The sequence below is a fragment of the Ursus americanus genome, chromosome 18 (genome assembly GCF_024610735.1).
Source record: "Ursus americanus isolate L20-20 chromosome 18, mUrsAme1.1.p, whole genome shotgun sequence".
NCBI lineage: Eukaryota > Metazoa > Chordata > Mammalia > Carnivora > Ursidae > Ursus > Ursus americanus.
Genome location: NC_142144.1, coordinates 35,901,598 through 35,916,989, shown reverse-complemented (window position 1 = coordinate 35,916,989; position 15,392 = coordinate 35,901,598). Strand labels below are relative to the sequence as shown.

Below are 15,392 nucleotides of genomic sequence, written 5' to 3'. Positions count from 1 at the left end.
AATCTGGCTTTATGACCTTGGACAAATGAGGGAAGAGATGACAGTTTCCTCACTTGTAAAATAGAACAAATGTGTATCCTGTGAGGTAGTCCATGTGCCTGACTCACAGTGGATGCTCATGAAGGTTAGGTCCATCCCTGTTTCTCATTTATCACCTACCATGTAATGCCAGCATCAGGAGACTTCTCTTTATGGTATCCTGGATGCAGTGAGGACAGTTTGACCCAGCTTGCTGAGTTCATGAGTCCAGCTTCTAAGGATGAGCTTTCATACAAGTTATATAGATTAAGCTCTTGCAGACTCCAAATTTCTCTCTTTTAATAGCTCTACCCCAACTCTTACCTGCACTGTTCCAAACCTAAAACCACTCTAGTACCCAGCAAAACAAAGGGCTCTTCAGTCAACAAGCCTTATGAGACCTAGAAGCAGTTCAGTCTCCTTTTATATCACTCAGGATATCACGCTGTTCCCCAGGTGGCTTTTCAACCTATTTCTTCCAAACAAATACTCCTCTCTAGGAGGAAAGATTGTGTCCATGTGTGTTCGTGGGTTTGTGGGTCCATGACATGTGCATGAATCATGTGTGTCTGATATGCCCTTGTGCCTGTATTGTGATTATAAGATTAAATGTCTGTGGTATGTCCTTCGATGTATATGAGTGACTGTGTATGTGGGTAGAACATATGTAAGTGGCTGAGGGTGTTGGCATTTGTTTGTGTGTGGGTGTGTATTCCGGTTGCTGTTTAGTCCATCCATTTGCGATTCCCAACCTCACAGGGCCCGCAGCGAGCATCTGTTGCACAGGGAAAAGGGGATATGAGGCTCCCGGCCTGGCTCTCAGCCTCATGGGGCCTGTAGGGGGCGTCTAATGTATGCAGAAAATGAAAATGTGTGGCTCCTGGCCTGTGCAGTGGGGGCTTTGGCCTGAGGAGGCTGGGCTGTCTTTTTCCAGAAAGGAGCTGGAAATGAGCAAGAAACCAAATGACTCAGCCCCTGAAAGTCCCTGATCGTGGGAAGGGGTCTGCTTCACACCCCATCTTTTTCCAAACCTTCTGTCCATATCTAGAGGGTCCTGGCCCAGCCAGAGGGGCAGAGCTTAGCCCTTTGGTCTCAGGGTGTGGGTAGAACATTGCACAGGACTTCCAGAGGTGACATGACATCAGGATGGGGAGAAGTCTTGAGCAATAGTACACCCCCCTCTTTCCTGCCTCCTGCCCTCTGGAGCTTGAAGTAACACCACTGCCAGGATTTTCTGAACATCCCCTCTCCTTCATTTCCTGCAATTTGGGCTACTCCAGGCCCCAGGGTTCCTCTCTGGGAGAAGTGCAGGAAACAAGGTCCCCTGAACCCAAAATAGAAAGTAATCTATGTGGCTGGAGATGAAGAACCCCAGGGGTTCAGAGAGTAGGCAAAGGAGGCTACACAGAGGAGGGATCTCTGCAGAGCCTCGAGGATGGGTGAGGCAGGAGGGAGGACATTCCAGGTAGAATGAACAGTAAGCACAGAGGCTCAGAGGAGGGACAGGGGTTTGGGATTAATCCCAATGTGGGTGAGGAAGGGGAAGGGCAAGTGGTGAGAGAGGCAACGTATATGTGGGTAATACCTGGGGTACTTGGGGCACTTTCTCCTGGTGATGCCATGCCTAGTGATCAAAGTTAATGGAAGACGCTTGTGAACTTAATCAGGCAGGACCACTAGGGTCTAGTATCCCTTGGGTGTGAAGGTTTGAGTCTCTTTGCAGTCACAGAATGTCAACCAGGTGAAGTGCCAGTTGGAGATAGAGGGAATGAGTCATAGTGAAAGTGTGGTGAACATAATTCTAAAATTCCTGCCCCCTGGTGTGTGTGCCCTGTATCTCTTTGATTTGAGATCACCTTAACCTCTTGACCTGTAAATATGGTGGAATATCCTTCATGGGATTAGGTTATGATAAATGACAAAATGGAGGGATTTTGCAGATGTGATTAAGGTCCCTAATCAGTTGATTTTGAGTTCATCAAAAGGGAGATTACCTTGGATGGGACCGACCTAATCAGTGAGCCCTTTAAAAAAGTGTGTAGAGGTAAGAAATAAGCAGCAGCCTTAAAAAAAATTAAAAAGGGGGTGCCTTGGGGCACCATTGTGGCTCAGTTGGTTAAGCATCCGACTGTTGATTTTGGCTCAGGTTATGATTTCAGGGTTGTGAGATGGAGCCCTGTAGCCCGGCTCCATGCTGGGCGTGGAGCCTGCTTAGGATTCTCTCTCTCCCTTTGCCCTCCCCACCACTCACGTGCTCAATCTCTCTCTCTCTCTCTTACAAAAAAGGGTGTGTGTGTGCCTGGCTGACTCAGTCGGTAGAGCATGTGACTCTTGATCTTGGGGTCATGAGTCCAAGCCCCATGTGTGGTGGCGTAGAGTTCCTTTCTTTTAAAAAAGAAAGAAGAATGGAAGAAAAAAAGAAAAAGAAAGAAAGAAAGAAAGAAAAAGAAAGAAAGAAAGAAAGAAAGAAAGAAAGAAAGAAAGAAAGAAAGAAAGAAAGAAAGAAAGAAAAAGAAAACCAGGTGCTCTCATGTTGGCTTCGAAGAAGCAAACTGCCATGTTGTAGAGGGCCATGTGGCAGGCAGCTATAGGAGCTCAGGGCCTCAGTCCTACTAGCACAACCACCAATACCTGGTGAGTTTGAAAGACAACTCAATCTGAAATGAGATTGCAGCCCTGGCTGAAGCCAAAGTTCAGTCTGATGAGACCCTGAGCAGGGAGGACCCAGTCAACATGTACCTGGACTCCTGACCCACAGAATCTGTGAAATAATAAATTTGGATTTTTCAACGCTGCTGAATTTGTGGTGATTTGTTACATAGTAATAGAAAACTAGTATGAGAAGGAAGTACATAATAAATGCTAGTTAAGCCCCAGGGCTATTTTCATAACTACAGACTATAGTTTTTAACCATATTTTCCTCCTGGTTTTGAAATGCCCCTCTTTCTTTAACTGATTCCCATTTCTTTCATCCTCCTTTATCCATTCTTTTTTTCTTTTTTTAAGATTTTATTTATTTATTTATTTGAGAGAAAGAGAGAGGGAGCATGATTGGGGGGAGGGGCAGAGAGAGAGGGAGAAACAGACTCCCTGCCGAGCAGGGGGTGAGGAGGGGGGTGGTGCTCAGTCCCAGGACCCTGAGATCATGACCTGAGCCAAAGGCAGACGCTTAACTGACTGAGCCACCCAGGTGCCCCTGTTTCATTCTTGAAGATAGATTTTTGTGGTGATATTATTACTACTCACCAAGATGCTGATTTACTTCTTCTGACAGTCACTCCCTTAAAGTTGAGTATGGTTGAGGGCGCCTGGGTGGCTCAGTCGGTTGAGCGTCTGCCTTTGGCTCAGGTCGTGATCCCGGGGTCCTGGGATCAAGCCCCACATCGAGCTCCCTGCTCAGCAGGGGAGTCTGCTTCTCCCTCTGCCCCTTCCCTCGCTCATGCTCTCTCTTGCTCTTAAATAAATAAAATCTTTTTTAAAAAAGTTAAGTATGGTTGTATGATACACTTTGTCCAATGAAATGTGTATAGAAATGGCATGTGTCATTTGTGGATAGAAGTGTTTAAACAAGAGTTGCCCTGACTGTCTTTCCTGGCTGCAGCGCTCATGGAAACATGTGTCGAGATGAAGGAGCATGCCAGAAGATCAAGGCAGCCTAGAATGTTGAGCTGCCACGTGGAACACAGCTGTGCTGAAGGCCCCCCGAGCCCCATAGCAGGCTTGGTGTGCATGGGGAATAAAGTTTTATTGTGTTAAGGTACTCAGATTTGGTGTCATTTGTTATTGCAATATAACCTAGCTTATCCTGACCGATCAGGTGTGTTGTTGGTGGTTACCAGGTGTTGTAGAATAGAGATGAGATTATAACAAACTAGAAGAAGAATGGATGTCACCCTGAGATCTTGGATTTAGAATTGGATTTTGCTATGGGCTGAATTGTGTCTGTGTGACTGTATCTGGAGATAGGGTCTTTAGGAAGTAAATTAGATTAAATGAGGTCATAAAGGTAGGGCCCTAATCTGATAGGACTGTGGCCTTATAAGAAGAGAAAGAGAGAGAGGTCTCTTTCTCTCTGTCATGGGCCATAGTGAGAAGGCAGTCATCTGTAAGACAGGTAGAGAGCTCTCACCAGTTCTCATCAGAAACTGACCATGCTGGCACCTTAATCTTGAACTTGTAATCTACAGAACAGTGAGAAACTAAAGGTCTGCTGTTTAAGCCACACAAACTATGGTATTTTATTGTGGCAGCCCAAGCTGACCAAGACAGATGTGGTCATTGCTAAAACTGAATAGTCTCTCTTGGAGGAGGAGTGAAGTTTTTTGGTTGTATTAGCAAAAGTGATAGTATATTAGGAAATACCCTTACATTTTTAAGAGGCCTAGGGTTTGGGACAAAGGGTGGATTTTGATGTTGGATAGCCAGAGGGTAAGCTGTAGAAAACAATTTATCGTTGTTTTCACTGCCCACAACCTTACCCCCTTTCTGTATTTGAGGAATTTCCTATTATATTAGTCTTAGTTACCAATAGTTACCTTCCATCATAAAATACCCAAAGGTCATATACTAATTCTCACCCCCTTTACTGTTAGGCCTTGGGCACATGACTTAGGCTTAGCCCATCAGAAGCACCTTCCGGGGATTGTGAATAAGAAGATAGTAGTGACGCAAAGGAGCAGGATTAGTAGAGAATTTGGTGGTGGTGGGAGTGGTGGCAGAAGTGATGTGGGTTTTCCAGCGACACCGTAGCTGTGATTACAGGGTAAAATCTGGTGAGCTGATCACCTAACATTTGTGGGGCTTGGAGCAACAGTACAAATGAAACACAACATACCACGTATCTAAATATTTAAAAGTTATGGGGCACCTGGGTGGCTCAGTCGGTTAAGCATCTGCCTTTGGCTCAGGTCATGATCTCCCTGCTCAGTGGGGAGCCTGCTTCTCCCTCTCTCTGTACCCCTCCCCCCACCCGCTCATGCTCTCTGTCTCTCTCTCAAATAAATAAATAAAATCTTTACCGACTGAGCCACCCAGGCATCCCAGTAAATAAAGTCTTTAAAAAATTAATATTTTCAAGTTCTAGATCAAGCTAACACATTGTCAAATAAAAATCACTCTCTCTTACTGCCTTGAAAAATATGCGTTTAGAGCAATTCAAAGGCCAGGTTCAAATTTAGAATTCTTGGACTCCTTGGAGTTCTATGATGGAATGAGGTGGTAAGGGGAGAGCCAAGCCCCAGCGCTCTACTTGTCCCCCTTCTCTTCCCAGCCCCTCCTCTTGTACCCTCAGTTTCATCATGAACCATAAAGGGCCTCATGCTTGGTGTAGGCAGTCTGGCCCCATACATCCAAGCTCCTTCTCTGTTCCCTGGAAATAGCTACCTCTTGGCAACCATCTGGAAGCAGGGAGTGACGCAGTCCATTCTAGGAAGGATGTCTCAGAGGAAGAGGCCTGCACAGACTCTGGAAGCTGCTTGGGGCCACTTGGGTGGGGAGTTCTCTAGTTTTCAGTTCCTGAAATGTGCTCCAGAAGGAGAAGCACAAGCCCCAGATGGGCATGTCCCCTTAGCCCTGTGTACTCTTTGCCCTGTGCCCAGAGCTATGACTGGAGGAGAGCCAGAGCAGAGCCCTCCGAGGTGTGGAATGCTGGGCAGGGGCTCCAGCTGTCTGGACATAAGGATGGTATTGGCATTTGGCGCCCCTTCTGGGGATGCTGCATGGAGGGATGTCTGGACCGTCCTGGCTCTACTACAAGATTTGCAAGTGGTTCCAGCTGCTCAGGCTTGCTTCCTCTTCCATTTTCTACAATCTCCCAGGCTCTTTTCAATAAATCACTTTTCTGTTTAGATCAGCTAATGAGTTTTAGTAGCTTGCAAGGGAAAATCCTTGTTAATACATTTGTCTATTTGCCTTTTCGTGTGTGTGGACAGGTAATGTAACCTTCCTTAGAGGGTTTCATTCAGCCTCATGAAGCCCAAGAGCCTGTCTATCTTGTTCACTATTGTATCACCAGCACCTAGAACAGTGCCTGGTAAGAATAAATGTTCTGGGTTCCAGTGATGTGGCATCACTTTAGACACAAGGATTTGCCAGGGTTAGGACCCTGTATCATGGCAGCCCTGAGACTAGTGGGGGCCTTACACTAATAGATATTCTGACACTTACGGCCGCCATGCCGAGGCGCCGTTTACATAGACTACAGGAAAAATGGTATCCCTGGAGTTATACAATATTGATGTCTCGCCTGACAGGCATGGTGTTCCTGACAGTGGTAGGATTTCCTGAGAGGAATGGTAACCTGAGAGTAATGGGGGACCTTGACATTGATGGGGGTCCTGTCAGCAATGGGGACATCATTAGGTATTAGGATGTCCTGTCAGTCAGTGTTCTTGAATTGATGGAGGGCTTTTAAAATGTTGGGCCCCTGGTCGAAGGGGTGGCTTTTTGGAGGAGACTTCTTGAAATGATGATCTGACAGGTATGAGATTGGCAAGGTGACTGAGGTTTGGATGGTGATGGATCCAGACTTCCAGGGACGGTGACTCTGAGATCCAGAGCCCTGGGGGATCGGGTTGTCCTGGTAGGGCAACGTGGAAGCTGCTGGGGTTAAAGCCATCCCAATTCCGCTGGGTTGGAGCCCAGGGCAGCTCATGTCTTCTGCCTCCCCACAGGACCCATGGAAGGCCAGAAGGTCCTAGGAACAGGAATGGGGGCAGACAGGTCTAACTCCCCCATTTATTCTGATCCTCGGAGGTTTCCTGGTTCTTGTCCTCCTGCCCTGTCCTGCCTGATCCTGGCCCCTCAGGAGATGGACGTGGCCCTCAGAAGCTGGTCCTTCAGGAGTCTGATCCCACCCCTGTGATTCCCAGATTCTCTGCCCTGTGGAGGTGGCCCCCACCCTCACTGGGTCAGAACCTGGCCCCACCCCTTCCAGAATCCTTGCCCACATGACCCCCTTGTCCTGCCCCTATATTTCAGGATCCCACGCCCTACCCCTCATTTCTCCTGTTCTTTTAACATCACCCGGTCCTGGCCTCTGATACTCCCCTGGGAATGGAGGTAAGAATGTGGGCATATTTGTGGCCTGATCTCCATCTCTACTGCTCCCCCTTGGGGATACTGAGACTTCAATAGACCTGGAGAACGTGGGCCTATTTCCTCTCAGCTCTGCCATTTACTAGTTCCGTGGACTTGGGAGCTCACACTACCTCTCGGTGTCTCCATTTCCTCGTCTATAAAATGGGACTAGTGCTCTCCACTTCAGAGGTTTGTTAGAGGACGCAGTGATATAATGCCCATAAAGGACTCCGCTTCGAGCCTGGCACATGGTTAGCATCCCAACGTAATGGCTTTCCCTATTCCTTGAGGGCCGCTTCCTCAGACCTGGCCCTGCTATATTGTTTCCCATTTTTATTTAGGAGATGGGTCAACTCACAGAGGTGGTATGTATAGTAGCTTAGAGTACAGATTCTGGAGGCAAACTGCCCAGCTAGGATGCCCCCAGCTCTGTCACTTTACCGTCTGTCCAGCCTGGGCAAGTGACTTAAGCTCTGCACCTCAGTTTCCCCAGCTGTAACATAAGAATGGTACTAGGACTTACAGCACTGTCCAGCACTCGTGGTGAGCTAGCCAGTGGAGTAGAGCCTTGTCTTTCTATGTGAATAAGTCTCAGGGGCCGCTGAGGAAGTTCTCTGACCAGAGAAGTGCCAGCTTATTCTTACGGAGGAGTTCTTGAGGAAATTCCCCACTTGGGAGTCCTGCTCCATTGTGAGACTGTTATTTCCAAGATTTTTCTGGCTGTTTCTGAGTTTCCCGGAGGCCAGAAAAGGGGAGCCTAGGGGTGGGGGCTTACCGAGAAGTCGAACATGAGCTGATGAAAATATGATCAAAACCGTATGGGGCTGGCTCTTACCAAACACTTACCCAAGCAACAGAGACAGCCCCAATGTCTTGAGAACTGGATGTGCTCCAGGTATGAGTTGGGCGGGGCATCGTGGGAAAGGGCCATTTTCAGTTACATTTTTTGTTATTCAAATGAGTTCTGGGGCTTGTTCTGTGCCAGCCCCTGAACAGAGCAATGTTGGCAATGGAGATGAACAGGTCCAATCCCTTTCTCTGGGAACTCTATCAATAGACAGGACAGGGAGCTTTTTTGTCCATCATATAGGTGGGAGCTGGAAGCTCTCTGAGCAGGGATGTCAGGTCCCTTTGAGGAGATGTTGGCTGCTGGGGCCTTAGGCCTTCAGGGCATGGCGTTTTCACTCAGCTGTTGGCCTTAAGCCAGTAGCAGGAGCCCTGTGCCCTAGACAGGAAGGTGTCTATTCAGAGGCAGGTAGCAGGGCCCTTGTATTCTGGTTGGGGATGTAGAAGTCCATACTATCCCTTGGAGAAGTTGGCAGCCTCATCATTGTCAGGTAGGCAAGTAAGCTTCTGGCACCCAGAACTCGGGATAACGACACACTTGTCAGTAATTCATAGTAAAACAGAGAGCAGGTGTGTTAGATGAAGTCACAGTGCTGAGAATGTTTGAGTGGGTCGGGGCAAGTCACAGATTGCTGGGCTAAGCCCTCACATATCCGGCAGGGAGATAAGAGGCTAAGAGCCAGTGCCCAGGAGGGGTTGGTGGCTGGGGGAGGGAAGGCTCTGGCTGGAAAAGGGATAGGGAGGGCTGCATGCCTGCTCCCTGTGGTACTCGGGTGACTGCTCCCTCAGACTTTCTTGAAATTCTTTATTCCCCAGGCCTCCAGGGTCTGGCCAGAGGCTGTTCAGTCTAAGCCCCTTCACTAGCTCCTGAATTATTTTCTCTCTTCCTGAGTCTCAGCTCTTTCTTTGTTCCCAGAGGGTGGTCCCTGGGGCCCCAAGAAGTAGGGACATTTCTGAATGTGCATGACTTTGGGGGATCCCATGTGATTGCTGGGGGTTAGTCTGAGACCCAAAGATGCATGAGTCAAATTTTTGGAGGGACTTTTAAAACTTAAGCACCTCTCCCTATACACTTGACTGATGGGGGACCTAAGGTTTTGGTGATGGGGAGTAAGGAAGACACTTGACCGGAGTGGCCCAATGAAGTGCCGAAGCAGGACAGTGGGTTGGGCACTGAGCTCAGACTTGTTCCTGTACTCCCTCAGGACAGTGGCAGGGAGGCGGAGTCCAGGGCCTCTGTCATAGCAGTATCTTCCTCAGGGCTCGTGCCCTCACTTCCCCTACTCTATCTGGGTTTTCCCCCCAAGAGTCCAAAGGGAGGTTTATGTCTTCCTCTGTGACGGGCTGACTTTTACTTGGCTTCACGGGGGACTGAGAAGGGTGTGAAGCAATGTGCTCCCCTCACACCTGTGTTTGTCCTCTGCCTGCTGGAGTACAGGCCACAGGGTCCAAAAGGTGTCAGTAGCTGGGACCCCTGGAGCTCTGTAGTTGGCTGCCTTGATGGGTGGATTGATGGATGGAGGAGCAGGTGGGCGGAGGAGCAGAAGGATGGCTGGCAGTCTCTTGGGGGCAGAGACGGCTAGGCGGCCGGGTGCACGGGTGCAGGGGTTGGACGGCTGATTTCCCCAGGCAGCAGAGCCACACTTCCCAGCTACAGCAGTCGTTCCTGCCAACTATCCCCATCCCGCCCACTCCTGTCACTCTAAGGTCTGGGATATCTGAGATTTGAATACCTTACTTCTGGGAGCAGAGGGGAGGAAGAAGCAAACTGCTGTGCACTCAGCTCAGCGAGGAGGGGCTGGCACAACCCCCTCACCACTGCCCCCCTTCCCAGCCTGTCCAGGCCTGGTTTTGTTACCAGATGAGGTATATCTGGTATAATGATGACCCCCCTTTCCAGGTAACGATGCTCAGTCTGCTGTCATAGCTGCCATCTAACCCCAGTGCCACAGCTTTGCTGCTGTCCGTGGGACAGGCCCTTAGAGGCCCAAGTTGGAGACCAGCAGCTTCCCCAGGGGACTTCCCAGGCATGAGGAGTTCATTCCTTCCAGAGCAGTCTGTGGTATGCTCCAAGAGTCACAGTGCTTTCATTGCCCAAAGAGGAGACTCCTCTGTAACTCCCTGGTCTTAGTGTTGCCTTGGCCCAGGTGCTCACGGGGGCTTCAGGGGTGGTGGTGGGGTTCCTCCATGATAAATCTCCCTAGCTCCCTGGCTGCTGCTTCTTCCCCCCTCTGGGCCCTCTTCCACCCGGACTTCTGGCTCCCAGGTCTATCTGTCAGTATCTCTGAGAAGTGTGGCCCCAGCATTGCTCAGATCGTGCTGCACCTGGCCCAGCCTGACTGAGTGAGAGAGGATGGCTGGCCTGAAGGTCAGATTCTGTGTGGCCAGCTGGACCCTCACCGCTGGCTGTTGAGCCTTTCTTCACATATGTATTCATTTTCTAGACAAATATTTTTTGAGTGACTACTTTGTGCCAGGCAGTGACCACCAGGGAGACAGTGGAAGCCAAAATAGACGTGATCCCTCTTGAGGAAGGCTGACAAACTATCAGTTATAACTCAGTGTGATGAGTGCTGCAAGGGGAGAGGGGCAAGAGCCCTGGGAGCTTGGGAGGAAGGAGGCTTCTTCACCTAGCCTGGAGTCGGGGAGGCTTCCTGGAGAAAGAGTCATCAAGACCCAGATGGGAAGGCAGGTGAGGCTGTGAGAGAGAAGTGTGTTCCAGACAGAGGGAATGGTGTGGGTGGATGGGTACTTTCCCTGCCCCACCAGTAGAGCTGGGCCTCTTCTTTCCCCCAGCCAGGAAAGCTCGTTCTTGACAACTCGCTTCCCTCTGATGACACCTGATCCCTGAGACACCTGGATACTTAGCCTTGGAGAAGAAAGACTGGGAGGCATGAAAGAGTTTGGCTCAGTCGGAGAACAGACACAGGATTGGTGTCACTGAACCGTGGAGAGTGAGAGGGCTGTGAGGAGACCCGAGGCGGGGCTTGATCGTGGGAACTGATCCCGAGGACATAGGGTGTTAAGTAGGGGTCCATGAGGAGGTTGCTCAGGTTGCAGAGGGAAAATTAGATCCTGCCATTCCATCTCCCCATTTCTTATCCTGGTCCTCCCAGACAGACAACAAACAGCAGACAGACAGAGCCATGGGTACCAGGGGGGCTTTATTGGAAGCATTGCGGTCTGGGTGTGGAGGAGAAGCTGCGCTCCTGCCACACTCACCCCTGCTCACACTCACACTCACACTGACACTCCAGGCCCTGTCCCGGCTGGGTCAGGTCTGGTGCAGACTTGCTGGAGGCCTGCTCCTTCCTTCTGATCCTTGGTTCCCCAGGGCTGCAGTGACTCACATCCCTTCACTCAGACATAGGGCTCCCTCTGGGGCTGTCAGGGGCTAACCGCTGTGGCGCTTGTTCTGGGGGAGGAAGGAGAGGCAGGTCATGGGTTGGGGTCTTGGGCAGGGGCTCCGAGGGAGGAGGTAGGGCTGGGGAGTGCCGGGCTTGCCTTTGCAGAGTTCTTCTGCAGTCTCCGGATGATGCGGTCCACCCAGGGCTGGTCTGGGGGTGCACAGAGCTGATGACCCCTCAGTGTGGTGAACCTGGAGTCAGAGGCCAGAGGTCAGAGAAAATGGAGCCCTGGAACCCGGCTTCCTGGTGGGCCCTGGTGTGAGGGCAGAGGCTGGGGACCACATCTGGGAATCGGTTTCAGGGGCTTCCTTGAAGCGGTTGGGCTTGGCAAGGAGAAGACAGGTAAGAAGATGGAGGTGTCACCAGTGGCTGTTGGGGGAGATGAGGCTAGATAGGCTCCCCCCACAACTCACACAACAGCAGGCACTCTACAGCCATCCTTGATGAGGAGGTAGCGAAAGGCTCTCACGATATTCCCTGGGATAGGACGCTGGGTTACAGACAGGCAGCAGTCTTCGGCATCATTGGCACCGCCCAGAGCTGGGGTGGGGATAGCGGAAAGAAGGTGGTGTCAGGACACAGGACCCTGAGGAGGGGAGGCCACAGCCCTAAGTGAGATTAAGAGTGTGTGTGCGTGTGTGTGTGTGTGTGTGTGTGTGGTTAGGGGGGTCAGTTAAACCTGGTATTCATCTGGCGTATATCAATTTGGCCCTAATGGCTGCTAAATATATTGAAGTACTTCTAAGCTGTTTGGTAAACAGCCATCGCCCTGAGCCCCACAAATGCCTTCCCGCTGCCCTGATCACCCCAACCTCTCTCCCTAGACCTCTCAACTGCCACATAAATGAAGCGTTGATGCTGCTCACAGCATGGGGGTGGGAAGGAGAGGTGGGGAGTGAGGGGTGAGGCAGTAAGAGACTGGGGGACTTAGAGGACTTATGAACTGTTAAATATTTGGACTATCAGCCCTGTCTCAGTGTCTCCCATTCTCCCCACTGTAAACAAATGTATACTGTTCTCTCCTGTCTGGGAAACTGAGGCAGCAGGAAACAGAGGCTGCAGAAAGAGGGGTAGCCATAGGCCCTGGGATACACCAAGAGACAGACACACATTGGAATTCAGGGCCCAGTTATACTCACACTCACAGGCACACACACAGGGCTCAGGGAACCCCCAGGTTCACCCAAACATGCAGACCTAACTCAGTGTCCCCCACATTCAGTGCCAAACAGTCTGAGATTTAGACACCCCTCCCCCAAGCCCACCAAAAGCCTTCCCTCAGCCTTACCAGGGGAGGTCCAGAGACTCAGCAGGCTGAGGGCCAGGAGTGCAGCTGCTTGGGATGCCATGGAGGGCGGACAGAGGCAGACCAACAGCGAGCGTGAGCGCGGGTGAATCTCTGGGTGTGTGCCGGAGTCTTATGAGGCTGAAACTTGGCTGGCAGTGGGAGGGAGCAATGCGAAAAGCACAGGCGTCCTTGTGGGGTGTGAGGGGGTCTGGGAATGTGTGTGAAAGCCTGTGTGAGGCTGCAACTGCCTCTTATTTATGGCTCAGAACTTTCGCTTTCCCTGCTCAGAAATTCCCCTCCACATCCATTCCGTGGATTCCCCTTTGCCCCCCTCTTTCTGACGGAACCTGACCCTGCCCCCCCTTCTTCCCGCCTCAGTAGCTTCCCTGCTCTTCTGCTTTCTTTGGCTTCATCTCTGTGAACCTAAGCAGTCTGCCAAGAGAAGGGACCTTGCCATGTCAGCTGCAGATCAAGGGTCTGCAATATCACCTTCTTCGTGGTGCTTGCGTCATTAGTCATAGGGCTGGCTTTCAGAGATGATGGTCAGGATTGGGGGGTCAGGGTGAGGAGTTGCATCCCCTTCCCTAAGTTTATCTCTCATTCTCATTCTTGTCTCTGTGGTTCTCTCTTCTCTCTGGTGCAGGTGGTGGTGAAGAAGGCTCTCTGGTCCTCTCAGAACAATCATGAAGCCTGGGGTAGCCTCCCAGTGCTGCCGGTCCATCATCTGGGAACCAGTCACTTCCTTAGGACAAGCAGAGTTGAAAGGGAATGTTCCTTGGGAGGAGGTCTGGCACCCCTCCCACATCTCAGGCCTCTGGGATTCAACCTCTTGGCTCAGCCAGCACTGCCCCTTACTCTATTTGCCATGTTCCTGTGTCTAACACCTGGGTCAACAGAACAGCTGGAGGGAGGCCGGCCTGGAATAGCTCCCTTCATCTTTTCCCTCCTCTCAATACTGGGAACCAAGAGGGGATTTTTAAGGAGAGGGGCCGTCAGCTCATACTCAGACAATCCCCAAATTTCAAGGAATCGACAGATGGAGGCGGGGGGGACAACTGATTTCCCATCCTTATGAGAAAGACCAGGACTCAGAAGGGAAATTAATATGTGGAACACCCATTCAACCATCCCGCCCAAGCTCTGGACCCTCTTTTGGATGGGGGTGGGATCATAAATTTCAGACTTACCTTTCTTTCCATCCATTAATAATAATAATAGCAATCATATTTCTTATTGTTTACTCTACACTAGGCTCTGTATCAAGGACTCCACTTCACTAACTTCCCCAACAAATCTATGAAGTAATATTCATTCATTCATTCATTCATTCATTCATTCATTCATTTTTGAGAGAGAGAGAGAGAGCGCATGCACGAGTGGGGGTAGGGGGAGAGGGAGAAGCAGACGCCCTGATGAGCAGGGAGCCCGATACAGGACTCGATCCCAGGACCCCGGGATCATGACCTGAGCCAAAGGCAGACACTTAACCGACTGAGCTACCCAGGTGCCCGTAATTTTTATTATTAACATATTATTGTTTCTATTTTACACATAAAGAAAATGAGGTTCAGAGCACAAGACCATATGGCAAGTAAGTGTCTTGTACCTAGGTGTCTTTTGCTGTAAGGCTTACACTCTTTACCTCTATCCCATGCTGCCTGTCTGCCAACTGTCCATTGATCATAGAACAGTACAGATGAGTGAGACTCTACAGATAGAACGCCTTGGTTGGGATTCAAATTCCACCACTTGCTAGCTGTGTCACCATGTGCAAGTTATCCAGTTCCTGTGTCTTAATACCCTTATCTATAAAGTAGGAATGGTACTAGATCTACTTCTTGGGATTAAGTGAGGTAATCTGAGTAAAGTCCTTAGTTTAGAGGATGGCAAGTAATAAACATTCATCAAATATTGACCATAGTTATTATTCTATCCTTTCATTCAGATAATGTCAGTTCATCTGTCTTTCCATTTTGCATTGATTTATGCATCCTCCTGCTTCTGGTGGTTCTGATTATTCCCTGTTGTCCCACCCTCACTCATCCTCCCACTCTTCTCTACCCTGCTCTGTTCTCTGGAAGGCTGACCTCTATAGACTGAATTACTCAGGATCCCTTGCCCTCCAGCTTCTGTTTGAGTCTGGTACGCGGGAGGCAGCCGCAGGAGATCACTGGGTGATAGGAGAGAGAGGTTAATTCCCCAGATCCTGCAGTCCTGCCAATGAATACTTTTCTTTCTGGTAGTTGTTCTCAAGGAGTGGTCTTCAGGCAGCGGCAGCAGCATCACCTGGGAGCTTGTCGGAAATTCAAATTCTCAGGTTCTACTCCAGAACCTGTATTTTAACACATCCTCTAGGTGACTAATACATGCTGAAGTCTGAGAACCACTGATCTACAGTTAAGATTCTTTGGGGCTGCCTCCTCTCTATGCATCTCTCTGTAAGGCTCCTGAAACACTGTTTGGTCTTCTTGCCCCATCAGGCTTTGGTATGGTAATGGTTTCCCCCTATTGCTAAATCCTGGGTGGCTCACCACCCTGTATTGGCTTCTTAATCCTGATTCCACCTCTTAAATAGCTCCTTTATTAAAATCTTTCTGGTTAAAGTTTTTTGAGTGTGCCCCCTGTTTCTTGCCAGGATCCTGACTGATACAGTAAATGGTACCAGAAGAGATCCCTGGAAATAGTTTCCCACAATGGGATTCTAGGATGGGGCTGCTCATGTATTTGATGAATCCGCAGATAATCTCTGCGTGGG

The 15,392-nt window shown here is 49.9% G+C and overlaps 1 protein-coding gene across 1 annotated transcript; it reads right to left on the bottom strand.

The window, feature by feature from the left end:
• Positions 1 to 11,205: 11,205 nt before the first annotated feature.
• Positions 11,206 to 12,855, bottom strand: CCL19 (C-C motif chemokine ligand 19). Its single transcript, XM_045780546.2, has 4 exons — positions 12,638 to 12,855; positions 11,763 to 11,889; positions 11,447 to 11,540; positions 11,206 to 11,357 (listed from the first exon to the last, which is right to left on the bottom strand). The coding sequence occupies exons 1-4, from the start codon at positions 12,696 to 12,698 to the stop codon at positions 11,337 to 11,339; spliced, it is 303 nt and encodes a 100-aa protein (XP_045636502.1). The 5' UTR covers positions 12,699 to 12,855; the 3' UTR covers positions 11,206 to 11,336.
• Positions 12,856 to 15,392: the final 2,537 nt, after the last annotated feature.